The sequence below is a fragment of the Herpailurus yagouaroundi genome, unplaced genomic scaffold (genome assembly GCF_014898765.1).
Source record: "Herpailurus yagouaroundi ecotype Mexico unplaced genomic scaffold, PumYag 64825, whole genome shotgun sequence".
Classification (NCBI taxonomy): domain Eukaryota; kingdom Metazoa; phylum Chordata; class Mammalia; order Carnivora; family Felidae; genus Herpailurus; species Herpailurus yagouaroundi.
In genome coordinates this window covers 36,144-63,882 of record NW_024418083.1, presented here as the reverse complement: position 1 = coordinate 63,882, position 27,739 = coordinate 36,144, and the positions used below count along the sequence as shown (strand labels likewise).

Sequence of the window (27,739 nt, the reverse complement as noted above, 5' to 3'; positions counted from 1 at the left end):
TTTTGTATATGATCATATATTATATGATAATATAATATAGGCGACATATATGTATATAAAATAGATCTGTGCATACACATGTACATAGCTATATGTGCATATATATCCAGGGGCTGTCCCATTACAACAGGTCTAAAAGAGAGTATATTTCAGTGAAGAAGTATTGCCCAAGGACAACTGAAAAGTGGAAAAGGGCTAATAAGCACTCCCTCCTTGACCAAATGTGAGTCATGCCCCTCGGAGCCCTCTTTTCAACTAGATCTCATCCTTGGGCATTGTCTTTGGCCTGTCTGGTCTAGTTTTAGAAAGTATACTGCTGAATAAATTTAATGAGACTGCCCCCCCCCCCAACATTTGATATGTGAACATCCTGGTTTGCCTTCAGGAAGAATTCTCAGTCTGTTTAGCAAGAATTCCCCTATCCTTATGTCTCCTCTTAATTTTCTGTCTACTGACCTCCTGCCCCCTCCAAATCTATTCCTTGGCTATAGATTTCCAGGTGTCCTTACTTAATTCAAAGTAGAGTCTATTTTCTCTTCCCTTTTACAATAGTCTTGACACTTCTCAAAATAGTTCTTATAATCTTACCATTTTAACAAGAGTCAGGATAATTTTTTTTTTTCTTTTAACAGGCCACACGAGAATTTCGTTTATTGTGGTCTTCCTCTTCAAAGCTCCACTAGTTGGCACTGCGTCCCAGTTGTGTATCCTTGGGTAATCTGAGAATTCTACTTCCTCCTCTTCTTCCTGGGATTTAAGGGTATGAGGAGGAGATGATTGCTCAGTTTCTCCCAGAGGTTGGAATGTAGCCCTAACAGTTATCTCTGGCGGAGTGGAATGGTAATGAAGATACTCATCTCCTTTTATGTGTTTCTGTGTGCCAAGCACTGTCGTATACTAATGAACATGTATTGCGTTTGTCTTTTAAGACTACTATCTTAAACCTTTTTTAATATAAAACATGAAATTTCTTTACATGGTTATATAAGGTGTAGATTCAGAGGTTTCTGTTAGATTAGGGATTTAGGGGAAATGAGGGCAGTGAGTATGTATGGATTAGAGTTAGTGAAGGCTAATGTGCAGAGGACTAATAATGTAAATGGTGAAAGTGTTGATCAAATGAGTGTGGACTTTGGTGTCAAAGATCCTGTCTATGAAAAATATAATAAATAAGAGGTGGTACATGTATATTTTTAGGATGAGAGATTTGAACAGGTTTATATGTTCTACAGGGGAGGAGCTGATAAAACCAGAGGTTAGAAATAATATGAGAGAGAGGGGATAACTGGAGAAGCAAAATGTGGAAAAGATGTGTTGAGAACATGTGAAGTACCAGCCATGAACATGAGAAGGGACATCACTTCTGACTTTGGAGTTACAGAGAATCAGAAGGGGATGTTTTTGAAGTTTTGGAAAGGCAAGAAACAGGAGGAGTTTCTTTCTTGGTGTCCCTATATTCTCTGTGAATAAGGTAGCGAGGGCATTCTGGAGTGTGAGAGGGGATGGCCAGGGCCAGAGGAAAGAGGAGAAGGTTACAACCTTCTTTACTGAATGAAAAAAGATTGATGGGCAATAATGAATACCTATCTAGGTTGGAAATTAAGTGTGTTTAGTTTAGTTTTTTTTTTTCCAGATATATTCAGCTGCCAAGAAGTAGGAGCAAGGAAAGCAAACATTGGGCTTGATTTTAGACTTGTAAATGTGCTGGTGATAACTGAGGAGCTAAATAAGTAAGTTGTTGAGGTTACTGATGAGATTTGTTCGGGTTATAGACCATGGGATCTAATCTCATCAGGGAAGAGTATATTCTCAGGAAGATTCATTCTGTGGATCCAGAGAAAGAGAAGCTGTGTGAATATATGGTTGGGTGTGGGAGAAGTTGTATAGAAATTTCAAAGCTCAAAGAGTAGAAGTTAACAAGGTGATATGGCAGACAAGAAATTGTGGTCAAAGTAGGTTATTGGAGCTTAAGATTTCAGAGGAAAGGTAGTTCTGGATGATGACAAGGTTTAGTGGGTGGGTGAGTTGGAATAGAAGAGGTCAAAGAACTGTGAAGCTGGGGTGATGGACAGGTTAGCCATGAGATCATCAAAGATACTGGGGAAGAAAAAGTTTAAGGGTTGAGAGGAAGACAAGGGAGATGTTATATTTTGTGGAAGGGGTGAGTATAGATGAGAGACAGATGTCATGGTAATCAAAGGAACAGAGATTTTCACAGCAGGGAGGAAGATTTAGGGAATGCGAGCAGCAATGGCTAGCATGAGTTGTTGCCCTTAACCAGTTTAGCAATAGATCCCTTGGATGGCCCTGGCTTTATTTGTTACATTTTTGTCTTTGTCTCTGCCTTTTTATTGGGGGGGGGGCAATTACCAGGGTTAGATGCCAGGAAAGGACTGGTAGTAAAATCTTGAATGTAAGGGGAGCTAAGATATCCCTCCATATTGATTTCTATTCTTGGAGGGACTTGAACAACTGCCCTTAGCAACTTTAAGGGAAATAATACTGCTGGTAGGACCCTGGCTTGCCCAGGTGTGTGTTTCCAAAAATCCCATTGCAAATGAATATGGATAGCCAATTCCATAGCTTTTACAGAAAGAGGTGGATGCTTTTTATATAATATTCCTCATGTCAGAAAGGTTGAGAACATATGCTTTAAGGGAGTTCCATAGGAAGGCCCTGGATTCTTCCTTTTAAAAAAATATTTCTTGGGGTGCCTGGGTGGCTCAGTTGGTTGAGCGTCTGACTTCGGCTCAGGTCGTGATCTCACAGTCGGTGAGTTCGAGCCCTGTGTCGGTCTCTGTGCTGACAGCTCAGAGCCTGGAGCCTGCTTCAGATTCTCTCTCTCTTTCTCTCTCTCTCTCTCTCTCTCTCTCTCCCTCTCCCCCACTCGTGTTCTACCTCTGTCTCTCAAAAATAAATAAACGTTAAAAAATATTTCTTAAATTGTGCAGTATAACAAAAATACTGAAAGTTGCATAAACTGTAAATGTACGCTAAAGTGAATAATTATAGGGGCACCTGGGTGACTCAGTCAGTTGAGCATCGAACTTCAGCATAGTTCATGGTCTCACGGTTTGTGGGTTCGAGCCCCACACTGAGCTCGTTGCTGTCAGCCTGTCAATGCAGACCCCACTTTGGTTCTTCTGTCCCTCTCTCTCTGCCCCTCTCTTACTTGTGCTCTCTCAAAAATAAATAAACATTTAAAAAATAACAAAGTGAATAAATATAAACACCGATAAAAGAACCTTCCAAAACCAAAATAGAACTTTGCAGGTTATCCAGAAGCCTCCATTCTTAATTCTGTCTCTCTCCCAGAGGTAACCATTTATCCTGACTTGACTTTTATGGTAATCACTTCTTTGCCTGCTTTGCCTGTGTGTATAGACATGTGTGCACATAAATACCTATTTATACATTTTACTGTTTATGAAAATTTGGATTGCCTTCTTTTTTTGGTTGTTGTGAATAGTGTTGCTAAGAACATTTTTGTACACATCTGTTGCACATGTACATGTGTTTCTCTAAGATATATATCTGGCAGACAGATTACTTGGTAATAGTTTGTGCATCCCTTCAACTTCATTAGATAATGGAAAACTGATTTCCAAAAGGATTGCACCAGTTCTGACTTTGAGATATATGTGGATTTATACTTTGGTATTTTCTCCCCCACAGTTTTGAGGCCAGAAAACTGTGGCTTGGAGTTGATCAGGGTAGCCAGGACCTGTGATTTACTGTGGATATGGGGGACTTGGTTACTGTTTCACATTTCTCCTGGGACAGTTACACTTAGCTGCATCAGAGGGCTTCCGTAGGAGAACCTTGGTTTGGTATTATCTTTCCCAGGATCTTAAGGTCCAAGAATTGGGCCCCAGAATTGAGTGTGTTTGCCCAGCCTCTGAGGCCATTTGAGAATGAAGGAGGCTTGATTATTATCCTGCAATGCTCCTCCTTCTTGGGAGGTCCAAACAATTGATCTTAGCAATTAGCCAAGGGTTGTGTAGGGGGACTCTGAGTCAGTTGCCTCTTCTTCAGACTCCAGAGTCAAGAATCAAAACCAGGAAGTTATTAGAGATAACCAGCATCTGTGGATGGCAGAATATAAAGACTGGTTTAGTGGCTTAGATGACCCTGTGTCTTTGGAGGATCCTTGAACAACTATCTTTAGCCATTTAGCCAACTCCCTCCATGTTCTTTTTGTCTCAGAGTCTATCTGTTAGGAATCCTTTTCCTTAGGGAGGGCCCTTGCTTGTTTATTTCCTTCCCAGAGTTTCACGGTTTGGTAGAAGTGCTTGTAGTGATTAAAAATTATGAGTTTATCAACTTTCAGAAAACTGACAAAATGTTCTATGTGAAGATGTGAAATATTATACATATGTATTATTGATTTTTTTATTTTGAAATAAATAATGGAATAACAAATAATTCTAAACTTTAATTACAATTAGTATTTAATGTACTTCTTGGGCCTGACTGTATTTTTTAGTTATTTCACAAAAAATAACATATTAGCATATTTACCATTAGGAGATGCTTATTTTATATTTTATTTCACTGTTTCTTTACTTTTTACTACTGTTATTATTTTTGCTTTCTTCATGTTGAGAATTTGAATTTTCAAGATAATGTCATTGAAAACAGTGGCATGTTTGTTGTAGCTCTTCACTTGATATCCTTTCATCCTTTGGCTGCTATTTGTGTCAAGTGGTTTAATGCCTTGACTACAGTCCCTCACATATTCGCAAGGGAAATATATTCTAGAAAACATGTCATCTTTTTTTATTATTATCAGTTGGGCACTATACGAGCCTTGTTACCTTTTACATGTTGTGCTCTGCTCTGTATCACATGGCAGCCTACCTGAGGATGTCCATCTCATAGATACTGCTTAAATAGTGTGTTACTAACAAGTTTGGAATGCTAGTGTGCTGTGGTTTACCAGTTGGGAATGTTGACACCAGGGGTGTGGGAGAATCAGCAGGCTTATGAGAGCACTATCTCATCTATGGCTAGGTGAAGGGGGTGTTCTAAAAATCACTGAAGGATATAGGTAAGCTTCTTTTTCAAGGAGAGAGATTCTACAGGTCACAAAGGAAGGATTCCAGGTGGGAAGGAGAACAGGAAGTGATCGCTTCCAAGGGAAATGGGCATAGCTCACTACTTTTCATGCCTTCTGTTTGCCTTCTTGGCTATCAGGAAAATATTTTTCCAGGGCCTTGGTAGACAAGAAGTGTGCATGAATAAAGGGGGATGTCATAGAAAGTGAGAGGGGAAAGGTACACAGTCTGAGAATGTCAGAAGTGCTAGGACACTAGTGGGAAATATAGAGTAGCCTTAAAAAAATAGATACACCATTAATTAATTAATCAATTAAGTAAGCAAAAATGTAGTGATCTAGACTCTGCTGGATACTGAGGACATAGTTAAATTAGATGTATTTTCTACTGAATCTAGTGGGTGAGATAGGCACAGACATTGCAACAGGGAGTGCTATGATGGAGGGGAGACCAGGATGTGGTACTTTCAGTAGAAACATGAAGGAGGAGGGTCCTCCAATGCATTTTAGAGGCTGAGAGAAGGTCTCCTGGAAGGCACCAGGTTAAGAAATTAATTTTGCATGCAAGTAGCCATTAATCTGGCAGTGGATGAGAATCGTCTGACTGTGGGGACCAGAGAGCAAGTGGTCATTAGACTATGTATAGTAGCTGCCTGGGTATGCCATCTAGCCTTGAGCTTGGGAAGTACCTGAAGAAATGGGCCGTTGAGAGGCCACTCTGATATAATAGAGCTAAGGAAAAGAGTTCAAGTAGGAATGAATATTTTCACAAATGGTTACATTTAGATGTAATATTGATAACCTTAACCCTCATGAAAGAGCAGTCTCTTTCCTCAGTATGCCATGAAATTATCATTTTCTACATATGCCATGTTTTCACCTTGTTTAAGGAATTCTTTCTTACCTTGATTTCCTAAAGGTATTCTAGTATATTCCCCTGTAAAACTTTTATAATTTGTTTTTCACAATTTTATGATCCACTTGGAATTTTATTTTTGTATATTGTATGATGAGGAGAACGTACTTAAATTTTTTTTCTGAATGATTTATCAGTGGTTTCAGGATTATTTTCTTAAATTTATTCTTTCTCCACATATTAATGCTGTGTCTGACATATACCAAATTGTAATAGATGTATGGGTGTGCTTTTAGGCTTTCCATTCTGTTTCATTGGTCTATTTGTCTATATTTATACTATTTCTACACTGTTAATTACTATAGCTTTGCAATGCATGTTAATATGTGATAGGGAAAGACCCTTTTCCTTATTCCTCTTCCTCAAAACTATACTTTTTGCTCTTTACTTCTCCATATGACTTTTAAGGTAAGCTTAACATGGTCTTTAAGAAACATGGAAATTTTTATAAGAACTTCTTTCTATATATCGATATGTAGATTTGGTTGCATCTTTACAACAATGAAGGTGGTTCATCTCCTTTTATCTAGGTATTTTTAATGTCTTTGAAAGAAAGTTTTTTTTTTATTTTATTTATTTTTTTTTCAACGTTTATTTATTTTTGGGACAGAGAGAGACAGAGCATGAACGGGGGAGGGGCAGAGAGAGAGGGAGACACAGAATCGGAAACAGGCTCCAGGCTCTGAGCCATCAGCCCAGAGCCCGACGCGGGGCTCGAACTCACGGACCGCGAGATCGTGACCTGGCTGAAGTCGGACGCTTAACCGACTGCGCCACCCAGGCGCCCCTGAAAGAAAGTTTTATAGTTTTCTCGATAAGGGTCTCATGCATATTTTGTTAGACATATATCTGTGTCCCTGATAAGCTTTTGTTCCTCTCACTGATATTTTTAAATTACATTTTGTAATTGATTGTGACTAGTGTATGGGAGTGCTTGATTCTGGTGTATCATTCTTAGATCCATTGTGCTTACCTCTTTCTCAGGTCCAATTGTTGTTTATAGGTTTTGTTGAGTTTTTATATAAATTTTATATAAAATATACTTAAAAGTATGTAAATCATAAGTGTACAGCTCAATGAATTATCACAAAGTGGTTTTGGCTTGTTAATGTGATTTGTGAATAATTGTAATTTTTCCCCCTTTCAATCCTTGTACCTCCAAAGATTGATATCATTCTGTATAAAATAAAACAGAATTTCTTTTCTGAAACAGTTTTTACTGAAGCATCTCTGAGGATTCATACTCTAAATAGTGGTGTTTTATGTATAAATACTGTTGAAGTTATCAAAGAAAGGAAATTACCTTTATTTGGAAATTCCAACAGAACTTAATAGAAGAGCCTTTAGGGTGGTGATATTTCAGTTAATTAACTGCAGTTCAGGATTTGGTGAAATGCTGAAATGAAACTTGGTGATAGACAAATATATACAAATTAATGTACTGAGACTAAAATAGATATAGAAAGAAAAATACACCCATCCTACACTAATACATACTTTCTAGTGACCAGAACACTCAGGTCCTCTCTCCAGGGCATGTCAGTTCCAATATTAGGACACTTGGGAAGTCAAACTAAGAAAACAGCTTGTTGCTTACTACGAACATTGAATTAAAGCAAAGAAGGTAGAGAATCTCGCAAACATGGGGTCTTTGTGTCACTGTGGATCATTTGAGGAATACATTTGAATGCGTTGCCCTCTCCATCACACTCCAAGGAGTTTGAGGGACAGCAAGATGTAGTGGAAAAATATTGGATTTTGTTGACATTGAGAGGGACTTGAATCCTAGGTCTTTGCACATTATTCTTAGGTAAGTTACTTCTCAGAGTTTCATTTTTCTCACTGGTGAAACAGAAGTCATGACACTGTTAATTTAAAAGAAATATATTCTTTCAAATTATTTGTTATATAGTGAGTCCTGCAGAGTTGGGGGTTTATATTTGTTTATCCATGTCTGTGGGTGAAGAAGAAAGTGCCATTGATCCTTTCTAATTTGTCAGAATGATCTTAGCAGTATTAATCTGTTTCCAAATATAGAGATTGCAATTACAACTTCATCACCAGGTAATATTAGCTTCCTATTGCTGCTGTCATAAATTGCGACAAACATAAATAGTAAACAAATTTACTATCTTAACAGTTCTGGAGGTCAGTAGACCTAAAATCAAGGTTGTTGGCAAGGTTGAGCTCCCTCAAGTGGCTCTCAGGGAGAATATATTTCCTTGCTTTTTTCAGCTTCTAGAGGCCACCTGAGTTCCTTTGTTCATGGTCCTTTTCTCTCTCTTCAGATCCAACAGTATAGCATCTTCAACTTCTCTGACTTTGACTTTCTACTTCCACTATTCTGTCTCTTTCTCTGACTTTGATCCTCCTGCTTCTTGTAAAGACTCTTATACTTACGTTGAACCCACCAGAATAATCTAGGATAACTTTTCCTCTTAAGATCCTTGATCACTTAATGCAAAGTCCCATTTGCCATATAAGGTAGAATATTCATAGGGTCAGAACATCTTGGAAAGGCTGCTATTCTGTCTACTACACCTGGTCAATGAGTTAACAAGTAAGATACCTAGTTAAAATTACACATTTCTTTTGTGGGTTATTTTCATTGAACAAAGCATTCATTTCTAAAGTTGTGGCAGTCCTACAAAATGTCTTTAAATAGTACTTTCACGGAATATTTGTATTAACAGAGAATATAACTAGTTGGTAGCAGTTATGATTATTCAAAAGTCTCCATATTGTAAAAGAGAGCTAGATTAACATTCTTGTTAAAATTATCAATTTAACCTCTTTTAAATTTAGATTATTTGAAATAAGTGTAAAGCAAGATGGTTTCCACACCTCCAGGAAAGAGAGTACAGAGCCTTCATGTCTCTTTGAGTTTCCTTTTGGTGATTGCAAAGATTTGTATTTGTAAAGTTAGGCTCTGGAATTCCATTAACTAATTTTAAGTCAAAAGCAGATCTGGAGCCCAATTTTGCTTGTGAGAGTAGAGAAAGGGCTGAAAAAAAATTATTTGTTATCAATGAAATTGTATGTTTTGTGCCTTATAAAGTAATTAAGATTCAGTGTGATCACTTTCACAAGTCCCTGACACCTATTTAGTGAATGAGAGCAGTTTGAGTCTTTAATACTCTTTTCTGTACCTTTTTCTCATTTTGTACTGTAATAATTTTCACAAATTATTTTCTTAATCTGTTGAGTAAAGCTATTCCTTGGGTTTTTCATTTGACGCACTGTGTTTTTCTTCAAAAAGTTTGATTAGTTTTAATTGTGATATACCACTTGTTATAGTTTCCTGATGTTTGGAAATATTTTCAAGTTTGTTATTTACTTCTTTGTAGGAAGATAGGTATTTTATAGTTTGTGTTTGCTAACCCCAGTGTTTAAGTTTTTTCTATCATCAGCTCATCCTGCTGTTTGGCTTCTTTATCGAATTCAAGGCTCAAGGATCCCCAGGGCAAGTCATGTAATTTAGTCTAAGCTTCAAAATGACCTGCTTCCATTCATCCACCCCTTGGGAACGTAGGCCTTTTGAGGATCCCGCTTATTGCAGGAAGAGTCTCCTGTTAGTTTTCTTCTCTGTGTAGTTCTGGACTTTAATCTGTCTCCTTTGTCTTTGAAACAACTAAAATGAAAGTTAAAATTTTTTTTGGAATGGAAAAATGCCTTCAGGACAGAAATTGCCTCCCTGCATATCTATTTCTCTAGATTCCCCTTTCCCTCTGCTGTTGTCCTGATGTTTCCATATTTTTATTGCCCTGTATTTTTATTGTTTTTAAGTAGATGTTGGTTTTTCATTAAGATTTTGTTTTGTTTTGTTTTCAGCTTGAGGGTTTGTCCAAACTACCTCATGGGCAATTACCAGAATTGGGAAAATTTCCTACAACTTTTTCCTACATTTTCTTTGAGATTAGGTTTAGGCTCAGAACTTCTCGTTAGCTTGTGGGTTTTCTTTTCTTTATTTTGTAGAGGAAACATCCAGTACTCAGAAAAGTAAAGATACTTGCCTAAGGTATCTTAGCAAGTAAGTAGTAATATTGGAATATGAGCCCAGCTCTGTTCAACCCTGAAGCCTGTGTGCTTGACCCATTCAATGTACTGCATCCTTTGGATTCCATTGTTTTGTTCCTGGAATATGGGACATTTTTCTTCTAGGAGGAGAGTAAATGTCTCAGTGTGTTTTTCTTACTCGTTTTTTAATCCCTCAAGATCAGCACCCTCTCTCTTGCTCCTGGGGAACACTGCATTTCTATGTCTTTTTCAGAGATCCATGCCTATTTCTGAGACATCCTAATATATAAGAGACCCTCTTCTACCACCTACCCTGTGCCTTTCAGAACTGAATTTAGGGACAGTCAGTACCCCAGCTTTAACCACAAAGTTTTATTTCCTTTTCAACTGTGGGATTTTCCACAGTTGATCAAAATGCATTCCCAGCTGAATTTTGAAAGAGCTAAGGACAAAGGGATCCAGGAAGAAATTCTCTTAGGTGAGCAAAGAAGGGAGAATGAGACAGGTACGAGCTTGAGAACTTATAGTTTTGTTAGATAGTGTTAGGGTAGTTTTGGAATTTTGGTTGGTTGAATGCCCACAAGACACCTTGACATGGCGGAAAACACAGGAGCTTTGGAGTCAGACACACTTGAATTGACACTCAGTTCCCCTATTTAGTAACTCTAAAATATTGGGTAAGTCAGTTCTCCTCTTTGACATCAGTTTCTTCATGTATACAATTTGAATAATAATACTTACCTCTGTCTCAAGGTTTCCATGTGAAATATAGGTAATATATTTTGGTGAAGTGTATGTAGTTGGTATGTACTAGGTACATAGTTGCAGTAATTATTATCATTATTGTTGTAACTGTAGGGGCAGAAAAGTGTCCCTTTTTTTCTAGGTGGGCTATTTCATGTATTTATTATCTTTTTGCATTTTTTTGTGAATGGTTCACTCATGTTCTTTGCTTATTTCTGTATATGAGCCTATCTATCATTTAGTTGATGAGATTTTGATGAAGAATAGTATCTAGTTCAAAGAGGGAAATTTCAGAAAAAGTTGAAATTCTTGGATGGAACTGGAAGATATTATGCTGAGTGAAATGTCAGAGGACAGATATTATATGTTTTCACTCATATGTGGATCTTGAGAAACTTAACAGAAGACCACGGGGGAAGGGAAGGGGAAAAAAACAGTTACAGAGAGGGAGGGAGGCAAACCACAAGAGACTCTTAAATACAGAGAACAAACTGAGGGGGGATGGGGGGTGAGGGAGAGGGGAAAATGGGTAATGGGAATTGAGGAGGGTACTTGTTGGGATGAGCACTGGGTATTGTATGTAAGCCAATTTGACAATAAATTATATTCATAAAAATTTTAAATCAAACAGCAAAAAAAGAGAAAGAAAGAAAGAAAGAAAGAAAGAAAGAAAGAAAGAAAGAAATCCTAAAGAATGTTATAGATCCAGAATCCAAGGCCAGTTCGTCAGTCTCTTCTGTGGAGATTTGGCATGTGATGACATAGGCTGCAAGAAAGTTTGGCAGGCAAGAACCGAACATATTCATTTTTTTTTTCTGGGGAAATATGTTGCGGGTACAGTACTGCCACTTATAAAAGTAATCCTACCGAAGAGAAAGACTTTGAGTGCATTGACTGAGGAAAGACTGAGCTAGGTGTTTCTATATGAGGAAAACCCCTGGGAGAAAGATTATAGAGGTATGGTTTATAGGACCACAACTGCAAAGGTTTTAGAATTTGTGAGACACTGGAAACTTTCCAATGGGGAGAAGCCCTACGGGTATGATTAATGTCTAAAAGCCTTTTTGTCAGTGTTCAAGGTCAATGCCTCAGAGTGCCCATAGTAGAGAGAAACCCTGTGAAGGTAATGAGTATAGACATTTTTTGTCATGATGTCAGGCTTATTTGACATCTGAGGATTCACACCTGAGAATTTATTCATATGGCCATGAAAACATGAGGAGACGACCTTCAGGTATGATTTAATTCTCTTTCAACACCAGAGATTTCATAGGGTAGGAAGACTTTCCCAATGTGAGAGAAATGGCAGTGGGTAATAAGGTGTTTTCAATTATATGAAAGTGCATAGTGGAGAGAAACACTGTAAATGTAATGACTATAGGAAAGACTTTAGGACAAGCTCAGACTTTTTTAAACCTAGGAGAGTTCATAGGGGAGAAGAACTTTATGCTTGCAATGCCTGTGGGAAGGCTTGGAGATCAAGGTCAGACCTTACAAAGCATAAAAGAATGGACAGTGCAAAGAAACCTTATGGTATGTAATGAATGTAGGAAAGGGATTTTGGTGATATCAGTGCTTATTGAACATCAGAAAATTTGTAATGGAGGTGGAAGGAGACCTTTGTTTATCACTGTAAATTCATAGTAAAGAGAAACTATATCATAATGAATAAGTCTTCAATTAGAGGGTAAGTCTTAGCTATTGTCAAATGATTGATAAAGGCAAGATCTTCTGTGTACATTAAAAATGTGAGTATGCTTTCAGTATGATTTAATCTTATTTGACATCAGTGGGTCCATAGTGAATAAGAATCTTTCAGGTGCAGTGAATGTAGAAAGGCCTTCAGTTTGAACTGTAATCTTACTCAGCGTTAGACAGTACAGGCTTCTCAGTAATGTAATGATGTGGGAAGGTCTTTGTGAGAAAATCAGATCATGCTAAAAATAAAGAAAAGATTCATAATAAAAGTTGACTAAAATACTTTATGCTTATTCCATATAATTATACACCTACCATGTTCCAAGCAGTATAAGAACTTTATGTAGTTTGTTTCATCATTTAACTCTTGCAACTGTCATGTAACGTAGGGACTCTCATCCTTGTTTTACATGTGAAGAAACTGAAGAAATGAGATGGAAGAATTTTCCCAAGGTCACATAGCTATCACTGGAAGAACCAGGATTTGAATCCTAGATAATTTAATTGTTCTAGGTTTATAATGATAATGGCAATGTGTAAATCTTCAGAGATGTGTTGGCCTTTATTCATCATTAAGGAATTCATTCCAGAAATTGGAATTAACTCTTCAGTGCAATGAGTTTTGGAAGCCTCTAGTCAGTTTTGGAATCTGATAGATACTACCAGAAACTCCACATTGGGCTCCGTAAAATGGAGTAAAGATTATAAAGAGTTTATCCTGTAACTCCCTTTGAATAGGGATTACCGCTAATCTTGGAAGATTTTATTAATAACAAAATTATGCTCTCAGATGCCCATCCTAACCATTTCTTATGGCTTAGGCAACTTGGTGTAGTATAGAGAACACAGAGTCTGGGGTTGGCTAGGACAGTTCATCATCAGGAAGTAAGGAAGAGCGGTCTAATTCTAAAAATGACTGAGTAGGAATGGAAGACAGACAGATGTGCTGACAGCCTTAGAAACAGAGCCAGATCATTTTAGTTATTGTAACTAGACAAGCCAAAATAAACAGACTCTAGTCCACAAGAAGTAGAGACTAGGGTATATGCTATGATTTTCTCCTTGGATGGGTATAGATACAGGTTGCTTGTCTATCACCCAGTATTCAGAAGAACTGCTACTTGAAATTGCCACAGGAATAGTCATTGTCCTAGCATTCAAAGATTGGTGTGACTTCCAGAAACTCAAGGTATAAAAAATGATAGCAAATTGATTTTTATATCCTCTCACTCTGAGGAGGCAGCATGGTACAGCAGAAAGTATCCAGGTTCTAGAACCAGATATACCTAGGTTTAATTCCCAACTTGACCACTTTCAGCTGTGTGGCCCAGGTTACATTAATAATCTCTCTGAGTCTCAGGTTGTTTATTTTTTAGGTCAGGATATTAATACCACATGAAGTTGTAAAGATTCAAAGGATTATAAGGGATGTAAAGTGTCTAGTACATTGTCTGCCACATAGCACACACTTAGTGAATGTTTGCTATTATTTTTGTTAGTTCTGCCAGGGCTACAACCCTCTACAATACAGACCTCCCTCACCCCAGTGCTTTACAGTGAAAGGGCGGGCCTACGCCGGCCAACTCCATCATGTTCTGTGTCCTTCACCTAGACCACACCTCCTCCCCTTGACTAACCTCCCGCTCACCCATTCAAACTTCCTGATCAAAACACGCCCCTTCCCCAGCCAATCGGCCGAGGCCACGCCCCTTCCCCAGCCAATCGCTGCCCCTAGACCCCTACAAAACCTTTGTGCTTTTGAAACTCGCTCTCTCTCCCTGGTATCTCACCGCTGCGTCGGTGCAGGTAGGGGATTGAGCTCGAGCTAGCTCGAATAAAGGCTCTTTTGCTTTTGCATCGGACTCGGCTCCCTGGTGGTCTTTGGGGATCATGAATTCTGGGCATAACATTTGGGGGCTCGGCCCGGGATCCCCAAGACCCCCGAGGGACCCCCGACCCGGAGAGCCTGACTGGCCACGGTTAGTGTCTGTTTGTTCTGTCTTTTCTGTGTGAGCTCATTTCTGGAATTCTGGTAGTGCCCGACGCGGTCTAAGTGGACGCACTGGAGGACCACGGGCCGGGAGTTTCGGAAGACGTTCCGATTCTCCCTTCTGGAGGGACATGGAATCCCCTCAAAGGTCTGAGACGAGGCGGGTCGCTCCTGCTGGTTGGCGTGAGGCCGTCGTCTTTGGAGGGACGTGGAATCCCCTCATCGGTTTTGGAGGGACGTGGAATCCCCTCATCGGTTTTGGAGGGACGTGGAATCCCCTCATCGGTTTTGGAGGGACATGGAATCCCCTCAAAGGTCTAAGCTAGCTTGCAGTTTTGCTTCCATGGAATTGGAAGACTTTCTAGGGGCCCTCTGTTTGTCTGTTTTTGTGTTTCTGTGTTTTGTTCTGTGGACTTACTGGATGGATGTTATGGGACAGACTCAGACTACTCCTCTAAGTATTATGATTGATCACTTTAAGGATGTGAGGGGAAGAACTAACAACCTCAGTGTGGAAGTCCGAAAGGGTCAGTTGCAGTTTTTTTGTTCTAGCAAGTGGCCAACTTTCAATGTCGGATGGCCACCAGAGGGGACCTTTGACCTCCCTACCATCCACCGAGTCAGGAGTATCATCTCTCGGCCTAAGACGGGTCATCTTGATCAGCTCCCTTACATTATCACTTGGCAGGACCTTGTAGAAGACCCACCCTCTTGGCTTAAGCCCTTCCTAGCCCCGCTCCCTCTGGAGCCAAAACCCATTCTTGCTTTGCAGGGGACAAAGAAGAAGAAAAGTCTTATCCAGCCTTCAGCACCCCTCTACCCTGTCTTACAGGGGGGTACTGAAGAAGAATTAATTTTTCCTCCCCCGTATAACCCCTCTAGGATGCCGGAAGAACAGGCAGACGCTGTTCCGAGAGCGGGAGGCAGAAACGCTCCAGCGGGAAGCCCGCCCTTTACCAGACAAAGGGCTCAGAGGGAGCAATCCGCCTCCGCCACCGACTCCACTCTTCTGCCCCTGCGAGCCACCGGACCCCCAGACGCGGAGGGGAATCAGCCCCATCACTATTGGCCTTTCGCCACTAGTGACCTCTACAATTGGAAAGCTCAGAATCCTAAGTTTTCCGAGAAACCGGCAGGGCTTATTGATTTATTAGACTCTGTTCTTTTTACCCATCAGCCCACGTGGGACGATTGCCAGCAGCTTTTGCAGGTCCTGTTCACGACTGAAGAAAGAGAAAGAATCCTCAATGAGGCCCGAAAACTAGTTCTGGGCGCAGACAGGAATCCCACCACCAACCAGGCTCAGATAGATGCCTTCTTCCCCTTAACTCGGCCCCAGTGGGATTTCAACATGGCAGAAGGTAAGGAGAGGCTCCGGGTCTACCACCAGACTCTAATGGGGGGTCTCCGAATGGCTGCTAGAAAGCCAACCAATTTGGCCAAGGTAGGAAATGTACAACAGGGAAAAGATGAATCTCTGGCTGCCTTTTTAGAATGGATCATGGAGGCATTCCGTACCTATACCCCCATGGATCCAGAGGCTCCGGAAAGCAAGGCAGCTGTTATCATGGCCTTTGTAAACCAATCGGCCATAGACATTAGGAGAAAATTACAGAAAATAGATAGACTAGGAGAAAAAAGTCTGCAGGATTTACTGGTGGTAGCCGAAAAGGTATATAATAACCGGAAGCCTCCTGAGGACAAGCAGGCTCGCGTCATGGCGGCTGCCAGCAGTAAGCAGACTCGAGACCTGGCCAGAATACTACTAGCTACCACTGCTGACTTCCCCAAGGAATGAGACCGCCATCTCCGGCAGCTGGCAGACGATGCAAGAAAAGGTAAAGGAACCACCAAGGGGGGGAAGCAGAGGCTGCAGAAGGATCAGTGTGCATACTGCAAGGAGATAGGGCATTGGGCCCGAGATTGTCCAAAAAGGGCTGGCAGGAAGGGAAGCAAGACTGATCGAGTAAAAGTCCTAGAGCTAGATGAACTAAGTGATTAGGGGAGTCGGGGTTCGGACCCTCTCCCCGAACCCAGGGTAACTCTTAAAGTGGAGGGGACCCCTATTGACTTCCTTGTCGACACCGGAACACAACATTCGGTCCTCCGCACCCCACAAGGAAAACTAGCTAGCAAGAAGTCCTGGGTACAAGGGGCAACTGGTATGAGCCAGTATTCATGGACTACCCGAAGAACAGTAGATTTGGGAACGGGCCGGGTATCCCACTCCTTTATGGTAATACCAGAATGCCCCTACCCGCTGTTAGGACGGGATTTACTGACCAAGATTGGAGCTCAGATAACTTTCAGACAAGGGAGGCCTCAGGTCACCGATGGCAAGGGCCACCCCATCCAGGTACTGACCATGAAACTGGAGGATGAATACCTCCTCCACCAGGAGGCGCTCCCGAGAGAGGATAATATAGACAGATGGCTACAAGAATTCCCCTCGGTTTGGGCAGAGACGGGGGAATAGGACTAGCCGCTCACAGGACCCCAGTCCTGGTAGAGCTCAAGCCAGGAGAGAGTCCGGTAAGGATCAAACAATACCCCATGTCTCAGGAGGCCCGGAAGGGGATCCAGCCACACATCCGGAGACTACGAAGCCTAGGAGTACTAGTTCCTTGCCAGTCTGCCTGGAACACCCCCCTACTGCCGGTCAAAAAGCCTCACACAAATGACTATCGACCGGTACAAGACCTCCGGGAAGTAAATAAGAGGGTCGTGGACATACACCCAACTGTTCCCAACCCATATACTCTCTTGAGCTCCTTGGCACCCTCCAGGTTCTGGTATACTGTACTAGATTTAAAGGATGCCTTCTTCAGTCTGCCGCTGGCACCCCAGAGCCAACCCTTGTTCGCCTTTGAGTGGCATGATCCGGAGGAGGGCTGCAGTGGGCAACTCACCTGAACACGGCTACCTCAGGGATTCAAAAATTCACCCACCATCTTCGACGAGGCACTACACGAGGACCTGGGTGAGTACAGAAGGGAGCACCCTGGCCACACCCTCCTACAGTACGTAGATGACATCCTGATTGCTGCCGACACAGCCAAAGACTGTGAGCAAGGGACCCAGGACCTGCTGGCTACCCTGGGGGCCTTAGGATACCGGGCATCCGCGAAGAAGGCTCAGATATGCAGGGAGAGGGTAAGTTACCTGGGATATAACATGGAGGGCGGACAGCGGCGGTTATCAGAAGCCAGAAAAGAAACTGTCCTAAAGATCCCTACTCCCACCTCCCGAAGAGAAGTGAGGGAATTCCTAGGATCAGCTGGCTACTGCCGCCTCTGGGTTCCAGGTTTTGCTGAGATTGCCAAGCCCCTATATGAAGCTACCAAAGAGGGGAAAACATTTAAATGGACTGAAAAAGAAGAAATTGCCTTTAATCAGTTAAAAAAGGCCCTCTTAAGTGCCCCAGCCCTGGGCCTACCAGACATTACGAAACCCTTCCACCTCTTTGTAGACGAACATAAGGGAATAGCAAAAGGGGTTCTAACTCAAGCCTTAGGCCCCTGGAACCGCCCAGTGGCTTACCTGTCTAAGAAACTAGACCCAGTGGCTGCCGGCTGGCCGCTATGCCTAAGAATTATTGCGGCGACAGCACTCCTAGTCAAGGATGCAGACAAACTGACCCTAGGACAGGAGATCTGGATCACGACCCCACACGCCATTGAAGGAGTCCTGAAACAGCCTCCAGATAGATGGATGAGCAATACACGTATGACTCATTACCAGAGCCTCCTACTCAACCCTCCACGAGTGCGGTTCCACCCCAGTGCAGCCCTCAATCCTGCAACCCTGCTGCCCGACCCTGACCTAGGTGCTCCACTACATGACTGTGCGGGAATCCTGGAACAAGTACATGGATTCCGGATGGACCTGAGCAACTGGCCCCTCCCCGATGCCGAGGCTACTTGGTTCACCGATGGCAGCAGCTTTGTGCAAGACGGACACAGGTATGCGGGTGCAGCGGTGGTCACCGAAATGGACACCGTATGGGCGGAGGCTCTACCCTCCGGAACATCAGCCCAGCAAGCAGAGCTCATAGCCCTCACCAAGGCGCTGATGATGGGAGCTGGAAAATGGCTTAACATCTACACAGACAGCCGTTATGCATTTGCCACAGCTCATATTCATGGGGCAATTTATCAGGAGAGGGGGTTACTGACGGCAGAAGGACGGACTATAAAAAATAAGCAGGAGATACTTAACCTGCTTACGGCCTTATGGCTTCCTGCCAAGCTAGCCATTATCCACTGCCAAGGGCACCAAAAAGCTGATAACCCAGTAGCTAGAGGTAATCGAAAGGCTGACCAGGCAGCCAAGGCAGTAGCCCTTACTCCAGTCCCCACCATGACCATACAACTACCAGACCCAGGAGACCCGGTTTTACCAGACCAGCCCAAGTACTCCCAGGAGGAGTTACAGCAGATCAAGAAACTCCCCATGGCCCAGGAGATAAAGGGATGGTGGTATACACCTAACAAGGAGCTCGTGCTGCCAGACCAGCTCGGAGTCTCAATATTAGAGCACATGCATCGGTCTACTCACATGGGGGCCCAAAAATTAAAAGACTTAATCCGACATGCCGGAATCAAGATTCACCAACAGGACACCAAAATAGAGCAAGTTGTATCTGCCTGCAAGACCTGCCAACTCACCAACGCGAGAGCCACATCAAATAAAAAAGGAACCAGGCTCAGAGGCACCAGACCGGGAGCCCAATGGGAAGTCGACTTCACTGAAGTCAAACCAGGAAAGTATGGTTATAAATATCTTTTAGTATTTACAGACACCTTCTCTGGCTGGGTGGAGGCATACCCAACCAAGCATGAAACGGCTCAGACGGTGGCTAAGAAGCTACTAGAAGACATCTTACTCAGGTATGGTTTTCCTGCCATGGTAGGATCAGACAATGGACCAGCTTTTATCTCGCAGGTAACACAGGCAGTAGCCAAGGCGGTGGGGGCAAACTGGAAATTACATTGTGCTTATAGGCCCCAGAGCTCAGGACAGGTAGAAAGAATGAATAGAACCCTAAAGGAGACCCTTACCAAATTAACCATGGAGACTGGCGGGGACTGGGTGACTCTCCTACCGTACACCCTTTACCAGGTTAGAAACATTCCTTACACTCTGGGTTTTACTCCCTACGAGATCATGTTTGGCAGGCCACCCCCTGTTATTCCCAGCCTTCGAGCTGAACTTATTGCTGAGTTTAAAGATCAAGAACTTTTTCTTTCCTTGAGAGGGCTCCAGAGGGTGCATGAGGACATTTGGCCGTGCCTCCGTGCCATCTACGAGGCTGGCCCGACCCCGACACCTCATCAGTACAGGCCGGGAGACTGGGTCTATGTCAAGAGGCACCACTGAGAGACCCTCAAGCCGCGCTGGAAGGGACCCTACATCGTGGTGCTGACAACCCCCACCGCTCTCAAAGTAGACAGCATTGCGACCTGGGTCCATCACACCCACATTCGGCCAGCGGACCCCTCCTCGATCCGGAAGGACTTCGTCACGCGATGGGCCATCAGTCGGGACCAACACAACCCGCTCAAGCTCAAGCTACAGCACATTCGACCCACCTAATATTGGTAACTCTGTCAACTCTGCTTGTCATTGCTCATGCTGCCAGGAGTCCCCACGCCCCCCAAAACATCACCTGGCAGATCATAGACACCACCCCGGGGACAATACTTAATCAGACCTCCCAGAGCCACCCCAGGGACACATGCTTCCCAGAACTTAGCATAAAACCTCCAAACTCTGTTCCCCTTGTCACCATAAATGCAGCCGGTCCCATGATTGGGTCCGTAAGCTACATGACAAGGGGGGAATGAAAGGGCGGGCCTACGCCAGCTGACTCCATCTTGTTCTGTGTCCTTCACCTAGACCACGCCTCCTCCCCTTGACTAACCTCCCGCTCACCCATTCAAACTTCCTGATCAAAACACGCCCCTTCCCCAGCCAATCGGCTGAGGCCACGCCCCTTCCCCAGCCAATCAGCTGCCCCTAGACCCCTACAAAACCTTTGTGCTTTTGAAACTCGCTCTCTCTCCCTGGTATCTCACCGCTGCGTCGGTGCAGGTAGGGGATTGAGCTTGAGCTAGCTCGAATAAAGGCTCTTTTGCTTTTGCATCGGACTCGGCTCCCTGGTGGTCTTTGGGGATCACGAATTCTGGGCATAACAACAGCTGTGTTGAAATATTAATCACTTTGGACCATGGGGCTTCTGCTAACTCACGTGGTACCTTTGTGTAAATTGGAAGATGGTACCACTTTTTAAAAACACTGTATTACTACCTGTTAGAAAAAAACGTCATAATCAATACAAGTATCTATTGATGTGTGTAATGTGAATGATATTCTGCAGAATCACATGATGCACCATTAGCACAATCTGCATTTGGTATGCTAAATAATGGACCTCCAAAAATGTCTGCCTCTTAATCCCCAGAGCCTGAATATGAACCTGATGTATCTGATGTGTACCTGAAATGGTAAAAGGGACTTTGCAGATAGATTAAGTGAAGGATTTTGTGATGCAGAGATTATTCTGGATTGTTAGGGTGAGCCAAATGCAATCACAAGGATCCTTATAAGAAAGAGGCAAGAGGGTCAGGGTTCTAGAGAGAAGATGTGATGAGGACAGAAGCAGAGGTCAGAGAGGAAGGAAGATGCTAAGTTGCTGGCTTTGATGATGAAGAAAGGGCCATGAACCAAGAAATGTAGACACTTGCTAGAAATTAGGAAAAGCAAGGAAATGGATTCTTCTTTAGAGCTACCAGAAGGAATCTAGCTTTGTGAACCCATTTTAGACTTCTGACTTCAAGAACTGTAATAAAGTAAGTTCATACTGCTTTAAGCCACTAAGTTTGTGGTAATTTGTTGTGGGAATAAGAAACGAATTCACTGTGCAGGCAGCCCAGTTTGCCTGGAACTTCCAGGCAAGTTATTTCTGGTCATGAACAATCTTATGCAGTATACCCCATGTGCTCTATACAAATAATCATTGTATTTATATATTATGGATTTTGGTACTTGGAAAAGTGCCCCTGATAGATTGTTTTTAATTTGAGAAAGAGGTTTTTAGTCTCTTCTATACTTTCCTGGAGGGTCTGGATGCAGAAGGAATGAAGACGATAAATTGATCCATTGTTTCTCCCAAGTGTGATAGGCCTGTTACCTGGTTTCGCAGATGTAGCACTTTGCTTATTAGGTTTCTGATCCATAGAGATGAATATTTTCTGAATGAGTTGATAAAACTGAAGTATTAATCAGAATACGGTTTTTGTCTCCTCTTATGACACAATGTCTCTTCAGTGGACATTGCTGGATGCACATGGACAGAATTTACCTCCCAATACCAATTTTTGCTACAACATTCCTTTGTTATTTGTGCCATTGCTATAGTTATACTGTTGCAAAGGTTGTTTAGAAGATACTGTACCTAATCCCATGTTAATTCTCTTAGATCAAGTCTGATTATTATTGAGGCATGCCATTGTGGCAGCTTACACTCCAGGAAGAGAAATAAATTTTATATCTGTGCCAATTCCAGCAGATTTAAGTAGGTTTTCATAGTATGCTGTCTTGAGAATGATTCTGAGGTGCAGGGGGACAATACTGTGCTTGATTACTAATGTCTGCCATAGATGTGAGAATGACGTCAGACTAGCCTCATACATTACATCCTCATGATGACTCTTAGTCATCAGAAACATTTATTTGTTAAGCATCTTCTCTATACGAGGCACTGTAATAGATATTTTAAATAGAGATATGAATAAGACATGCTTCTGGTCCCAAAGGAGCTGATATTAGTAGAAGAGACATGTAAACAAATTATATTACACGTTTGATAAAAAACAAACAAACAAATAGAATGTGTTAGAGACACAAAGGAGGAAATAGTTAATTCCAGTGAGGGAGAATGCTCCAGAAAGAAATTAATGCTTAAGTTAAATATTGAAAGGTGTGTTCATGTTGTCCATTTTACCTGCTGGGGTTGAGGAATAGAAGAGAGTCAGTCATTCCAAGCAATGATGGTAGGAGCAAAGAAACATTATATGAAACAACTCTGTTGTTTACAGTATGTTTATGGTATGTTTAAGAAGCTAAGTATAGTTGGAACATAGAAAGTGAGAGAGGATGTAATGAAAAGGAGCTCATGGTTAGATCAGGGAGATCCTTGAATGCTATACTAAGAACAGTGGGGAGATATTTGGAGATTTTTTTTTAATTTTTTTTAACGTTTATTTATTTTTGAGACAGAGACAGAGCATGAACGGGGGGAGGGTCAGAGAGAGGGAGACACAGAATCTGAAACAGGCTCCAGGCTCTGAGCTGTCAGCACAGAGCCCAACCCGGGGCTCGAACTCACAGACCGCGAGATCATGACCTGAGCCGAAGGCCGCTTAACCAACTGAGCCACCCAGGCGCCCCGAGATATTTGGAGATTTTAATCAAGGGATTAACAGGATCAGATTTGCATTTTAGAAATATCAAGTGGAGGGGCGCCTGGGTGGCTCAGTTGGTTAAGCGTCTGACTTCGGCTCAGGTCATGATTTCATGGTTCATGAGTTCGGGCCCCGCGTTGGCTCTGTGTTGACAGCTCAGAGCCTAGAGCCTGCATTGGAACCTGTGACTTCTTTCTCTCCCCTCTCCTGTTCACACTCTGTCTTTCTCTGTCTCTCAAAAAATAAGTGTTAAAAAAATTTTAAACAAACAAAAAAGAAATATCCAGTGGATGAAATGTAATGGATAGACTGGAAAAGACAGAACTGGGTACAGGGAGACTAAATCAGAGGCTATTACAGAAGAAGAGAGGTGTTGAAGCCTGAATTAAGGCATTGTGTATACATATGAGAAATTAAGAACTCAGAATATAGAGGGGCCAGTGGAGAAGAAGGAATCTAGGGTGATCCTAAATTTTCTTTCTACCTTAGGTAGTTGAGAAGATGTAAAAGCCATTCCATGAGCTGGAGAACTTAAAATGAGGAGCAGATTTGGGGGGCAGGAGGTGGGATGATGAGCTTAATTTTGAACACACAAAGTCTCGAGCACCTTCAATGTGTCCATGAGGAATTATCCAGTAGGCAGTCAGAAATTTATTCTACTGCTGTGTGGCAAGTGAGATTACAGATAGATTTGGAGGTCATCAAGCATAGAGGTGGTAGTTTTAAGGTATGAATGAGATTGCTTCAGGGAAGTTTGTGGAGTGAGGGGAAAAAAGGAGAAGGAGGGTGGGGGAGTAGTGCAGAATCCCAGAAACAGGCATTTTAAGGGAGTGTAATCCTAGCTGAAAAAGATGTGGGAAAGGTAGGAGGGGAACCAGAGAAACTATTGCATTCTAGTGTGCCCTCTTGTGGTGGTCTGAGTTTTTTTTTCCCCCAGAATAAATATCCCCTTTGCTCTCTTCAGTTTCCAGTCTTCCCTGTCCCTGACTAATTTGGATTCATAATTCCCAGCCCTACTCTACCTGTAAAACTGGGGCTACCAGGTTCTCTGGCAGTCACTTCCAAAGTGTAAAACACCCCATTAATTGCTACAATGTAAGAGCGATTTGGAACACCCCCCTGCAAAAGAGCAAACATTGGAGGGTTCCTCAGTTTCTACATTTATATGTTCCCCACCTCTTTTGTCTGTTCTACTGGCCATATTAATTTCAGTAAATCCAAGTTCTCATTACATCCCCTTCCTTTACAATTAAATAGCTCCCTTTATAACTAAAATGTATTTATTTTATATTTTTAGTATAGAAGGTATATATTCTATATTATAGTAAGACCTATATATGGTTTAAAAACCAAATAGTAACAAAAAATTATAGTGTTCAGCTTCACCTTTTTTCACCAACCAAGCTCAAATACCTGAAGTAGCCAGTTTTGAAATATATTAGCTATTTATTTTGCTTTTTTTTAAATCTCAATAATGCTAAACAATATGGCTATACCGGCATGGCTTGGAGATACTGAGGGTTCAGCTCCAGACAACTGCGAAACAGTGAATATTGCAATAAAGTGAGTCAAATGATTTTTTTTTGTTTTCCCAATGCATGTAAAAGTTATGTTTACACTATACTGTAGTCCATTAAGTGTACAATAACATGTCTACAAAAACAATGTACAGACTTTAATTGAAAAATACTTTATTGCTAAAAATGCGGACCATCATCTGAGCTTTGAGTGAGTTGTAATCACAGATCACCACAATAAATATAATAATAATAAAGTTTGAAATACTGTGAGAATTACCAAAATGTAACACAGAGACACACAGCAAATGCTGTTGGAAAAATAGTGCCAACAGAATTGCTCGATGCAGAGTTGCCACAATTCTTCAGCTTGTAAAAAATGCAACTCTCTGTGAAACTCAATAAAGCAAAGTGCAGTAAAACAAAATATGCTATATAGTGTTTCTTGAGTTATTTCAGATATTAGCTGTTGATTTCCCATTATGATAGATGAAGATTAAACTCTCACTCTTTCTCTTCCACTTCTCTTCTTCATCCTTCTAATATAGTTATAGCATGTATTTTGGTTAATGATAATGTTTATATTGTGATTGTGCAAACACTGTACACTAAAGAGACAAGTAGTTAATTGTGATTACATTTCTCTTGTACACTTTTTCGTCATTTCTAGAGATAATAACTGCTTTTCACTTCCATATTTTAATATATTCCTATCTTTTCCATCATATCTATCATGTCTGGGGTTTTTTTTTTTTTTCAACATGCTCAAGTAAGTTAGCTTATCTAAAAAATGCTTTTCTGGAAATCCCTTTTTAGAGCTTTATGTTCTGCTCCGATCTTCTGGACTATTTCCATTCCTGGTTCCTAGAAGCTTTTAGGCTTTCCACTTTATCATTGATATTCTGAAATTTCATAGTGATGTGCGGACTTTGTATCCTATTGTGCTGGACACACGGTAGACTCTCAGGCTCTAGAAATTTTTATTATTTCTTTTTATAATTTCTGAGCTCCATAAGGACAGTGATTTTTATCTATTTTATTTATTTCCGTGTCCCCAGCACCTGAATAATAACAATGCCTGATTCATGATAGGCACATATTATTTTTTGAATTAATTAATTGCTATTTACATTTAAAATAATATAAAGTAATGCCAATAAATCCCCTAGCCAGGGCAAGTAATAGAATATTAGTGGTACCTTAGTGCCCCCCTCCCCAGCATATGCCTTTCTCCTATCTGCCTCCACCTAGAGGTAGCAACTACTCTGGCTGTTGTATTAATAACCCTCTTGGTTTTCTTGTAGTTTTATCACCTATATGTGTTATAGATGATATTATAAATGACATATTGTTCAGTTTTTAGAAATTGAAAAGCAAACACAAATCTAGTTGCATGAGGAAAAGATAATATTGCTCCTGTTAAAGTCTTCCAGGAAAACAGGTTTTGGGTCAAAAACTGACTTCAGCTTCTCTGAGAATTTAATAAAGTCATTTCTGGGAAAATGAGTGAATTATATCATGAAGTTTGGTGTTACTGATGAAAATCCTATGATCCATCTAATTTACTTTTTCTATTGTAAGTAATTTTTTCTTTCTATCTGTTAATTTGTAAAATGCTTTCTTTATTCTTTATTTAGTTTAGGAATTTGATCAGGGTATGCCTAAGTGTTTCTTAGAATATAAGCTCCATGAAGGTAGGGATTTTTGTCTGTTTTGTTCACTGATATATCTAAAATGCCTAGAACAGTGCCAGACACATAAATAATAGATCCTTGTTAAATGTATTGATTAAATTAATATGTGGAAGCATAAATTAATAGATGTATGGGTGAATGGATAAATAAATCAATCTTGTCTGCAATTCAGAGGGCCCTTTCTTTAGCTTAGGGAAATTTTCTTCTCTCATTTTCTTAATATGACTTCTCTTCCCAAGTCTTTTTTCTCACTCCACAATCCACCCACCCATATTCACATGGTAGGTCCCTAAATATCTTGTCCCTCATTGACTCTGTTCCTTTATTATTATTATTATTATTATTTTATCATTATTTCAGTGATTTGGTATAAATCTTGCATTTAATTTTCTAGTCCAGTAATTCAGAGCTCATTAGTGACCCATCATTTTTCATTTTATTATTTATTTAAAACGTTTTAAAACTTTGAGCTTTCAGAAAGTTTTTGATATGTGTGTGCTGTACTTGACTTTCTTTAGGTGGTTTTTATTACCCTTTAGTCAGGTCTTCACATATCTTGTCTAATAGTTTTATTTCCCTTTGACTGCTGAGATATAATTTTGTTTATATGTTTGTTTTTATGAATGATAACTTTGTAAGCCCTGATGTAGATTGAAAAAGGCGTATTTAGGTCAGTACCGCTAGAACACCAACTGTATGTAAGTATGAAAAGTGTTCTATACAAAAGATATCACATAAGAATTTTAAACCTCACACCATTGTATTTCCAGAGAACAGTTGGCATTTCTTTACAACACTGATTGTCCCAGTGTAGAACTGAAAATTCCAATATTTGGGCCTAGTCACCTTGGACACAAATTGTACTCTGAAATGCTGTTCTTTAACAGAGAGCAGACAAGCACAATATTTAAGTTTGTATGCAAGGGCTCAAAAGCTAGCACAAAGCTAATGAGCAAAAAAGAAAGAATTGAAATGACTGTTAGATCTAAATTTTCGGAGAACCTGTTAACATGAGTATCCTATCAAACTAAATTCCAGTTTTTTACTAAAAGATTTTTAACCCCGGGGCACATGGGTGGCTCAGTTGGTTGAGCATCTGACTCTTGATGTAGGCTGAGGTCATGATTTTATAGTTCATGGGTTTGAGCCCTGTGTTGGGCTTTGCGCTGTCAGCACAGAGCCTGCTTGGTATTCTCTGTCTCCCTCTCTTTCTGCCCCTGTCTTGCTAGCTCCCCCTCTCTCAAAAATAAATAAACATTTAAAAAAATAAAAGGTTTTTTACACCTTAAGAAATGGTTCACATTGATCTTTCTTTAATAAGGCTTCCATACATCTGGATGAATATCTAAATCCTGATATTCCATATAAAGATTTGCTGTCCCATCCCATGACAGAGCTCTTGGCTTCACCCTCCTAGGACTTAACAGTATGGCCAAGGAAGATAAGTCCAGTTGGTGCCTGTTCCCCACCATCCTGATTAATTAGGTAGCACCTACTGTACAATGGTAACTACTTCACATTCTGGACTCCCTAATCCAGAGGAATTGGGAGCCTTCAGGTGGTGGACATACAGTTTCCTTGCTTAGACCTAATCTTAATTGCTGCCAAGTGTTTGTCTAAGTGCTAATCAAAAACAAACTTC

At 41.1% G+C, this 27,739-nt stretch overlaps 2 protein-coding genes across 3 annotated transcripts in view; both read left to right on the top strand.

Moving 5' to 3' along the window:
- The window catches only part of MAGED1 (MAGE family member D1), a 66,460-nt gene that overhangs the window by 9,608 nt on the left and 29,113 nt on the right, over nt 1–27,739 (top strand). The gene's annotated exons all lie outside the window — the stretch shown is intronic.
- LOC121024440 (uncharacterized) lies at nt 16,547–19,908 on the top strand (the record flags this gene model as incomplete). Its single annotated transcript, XM_040466661.1, is given in 3 exon segments — nt 16,547–16,883; nt 16,886–18,813; nt 18,886–19,908. Coding segments are annotated over 3 exon segments (3,288 nt in total), but the record flags the coding sequence as incomplete, so codon positions are not given.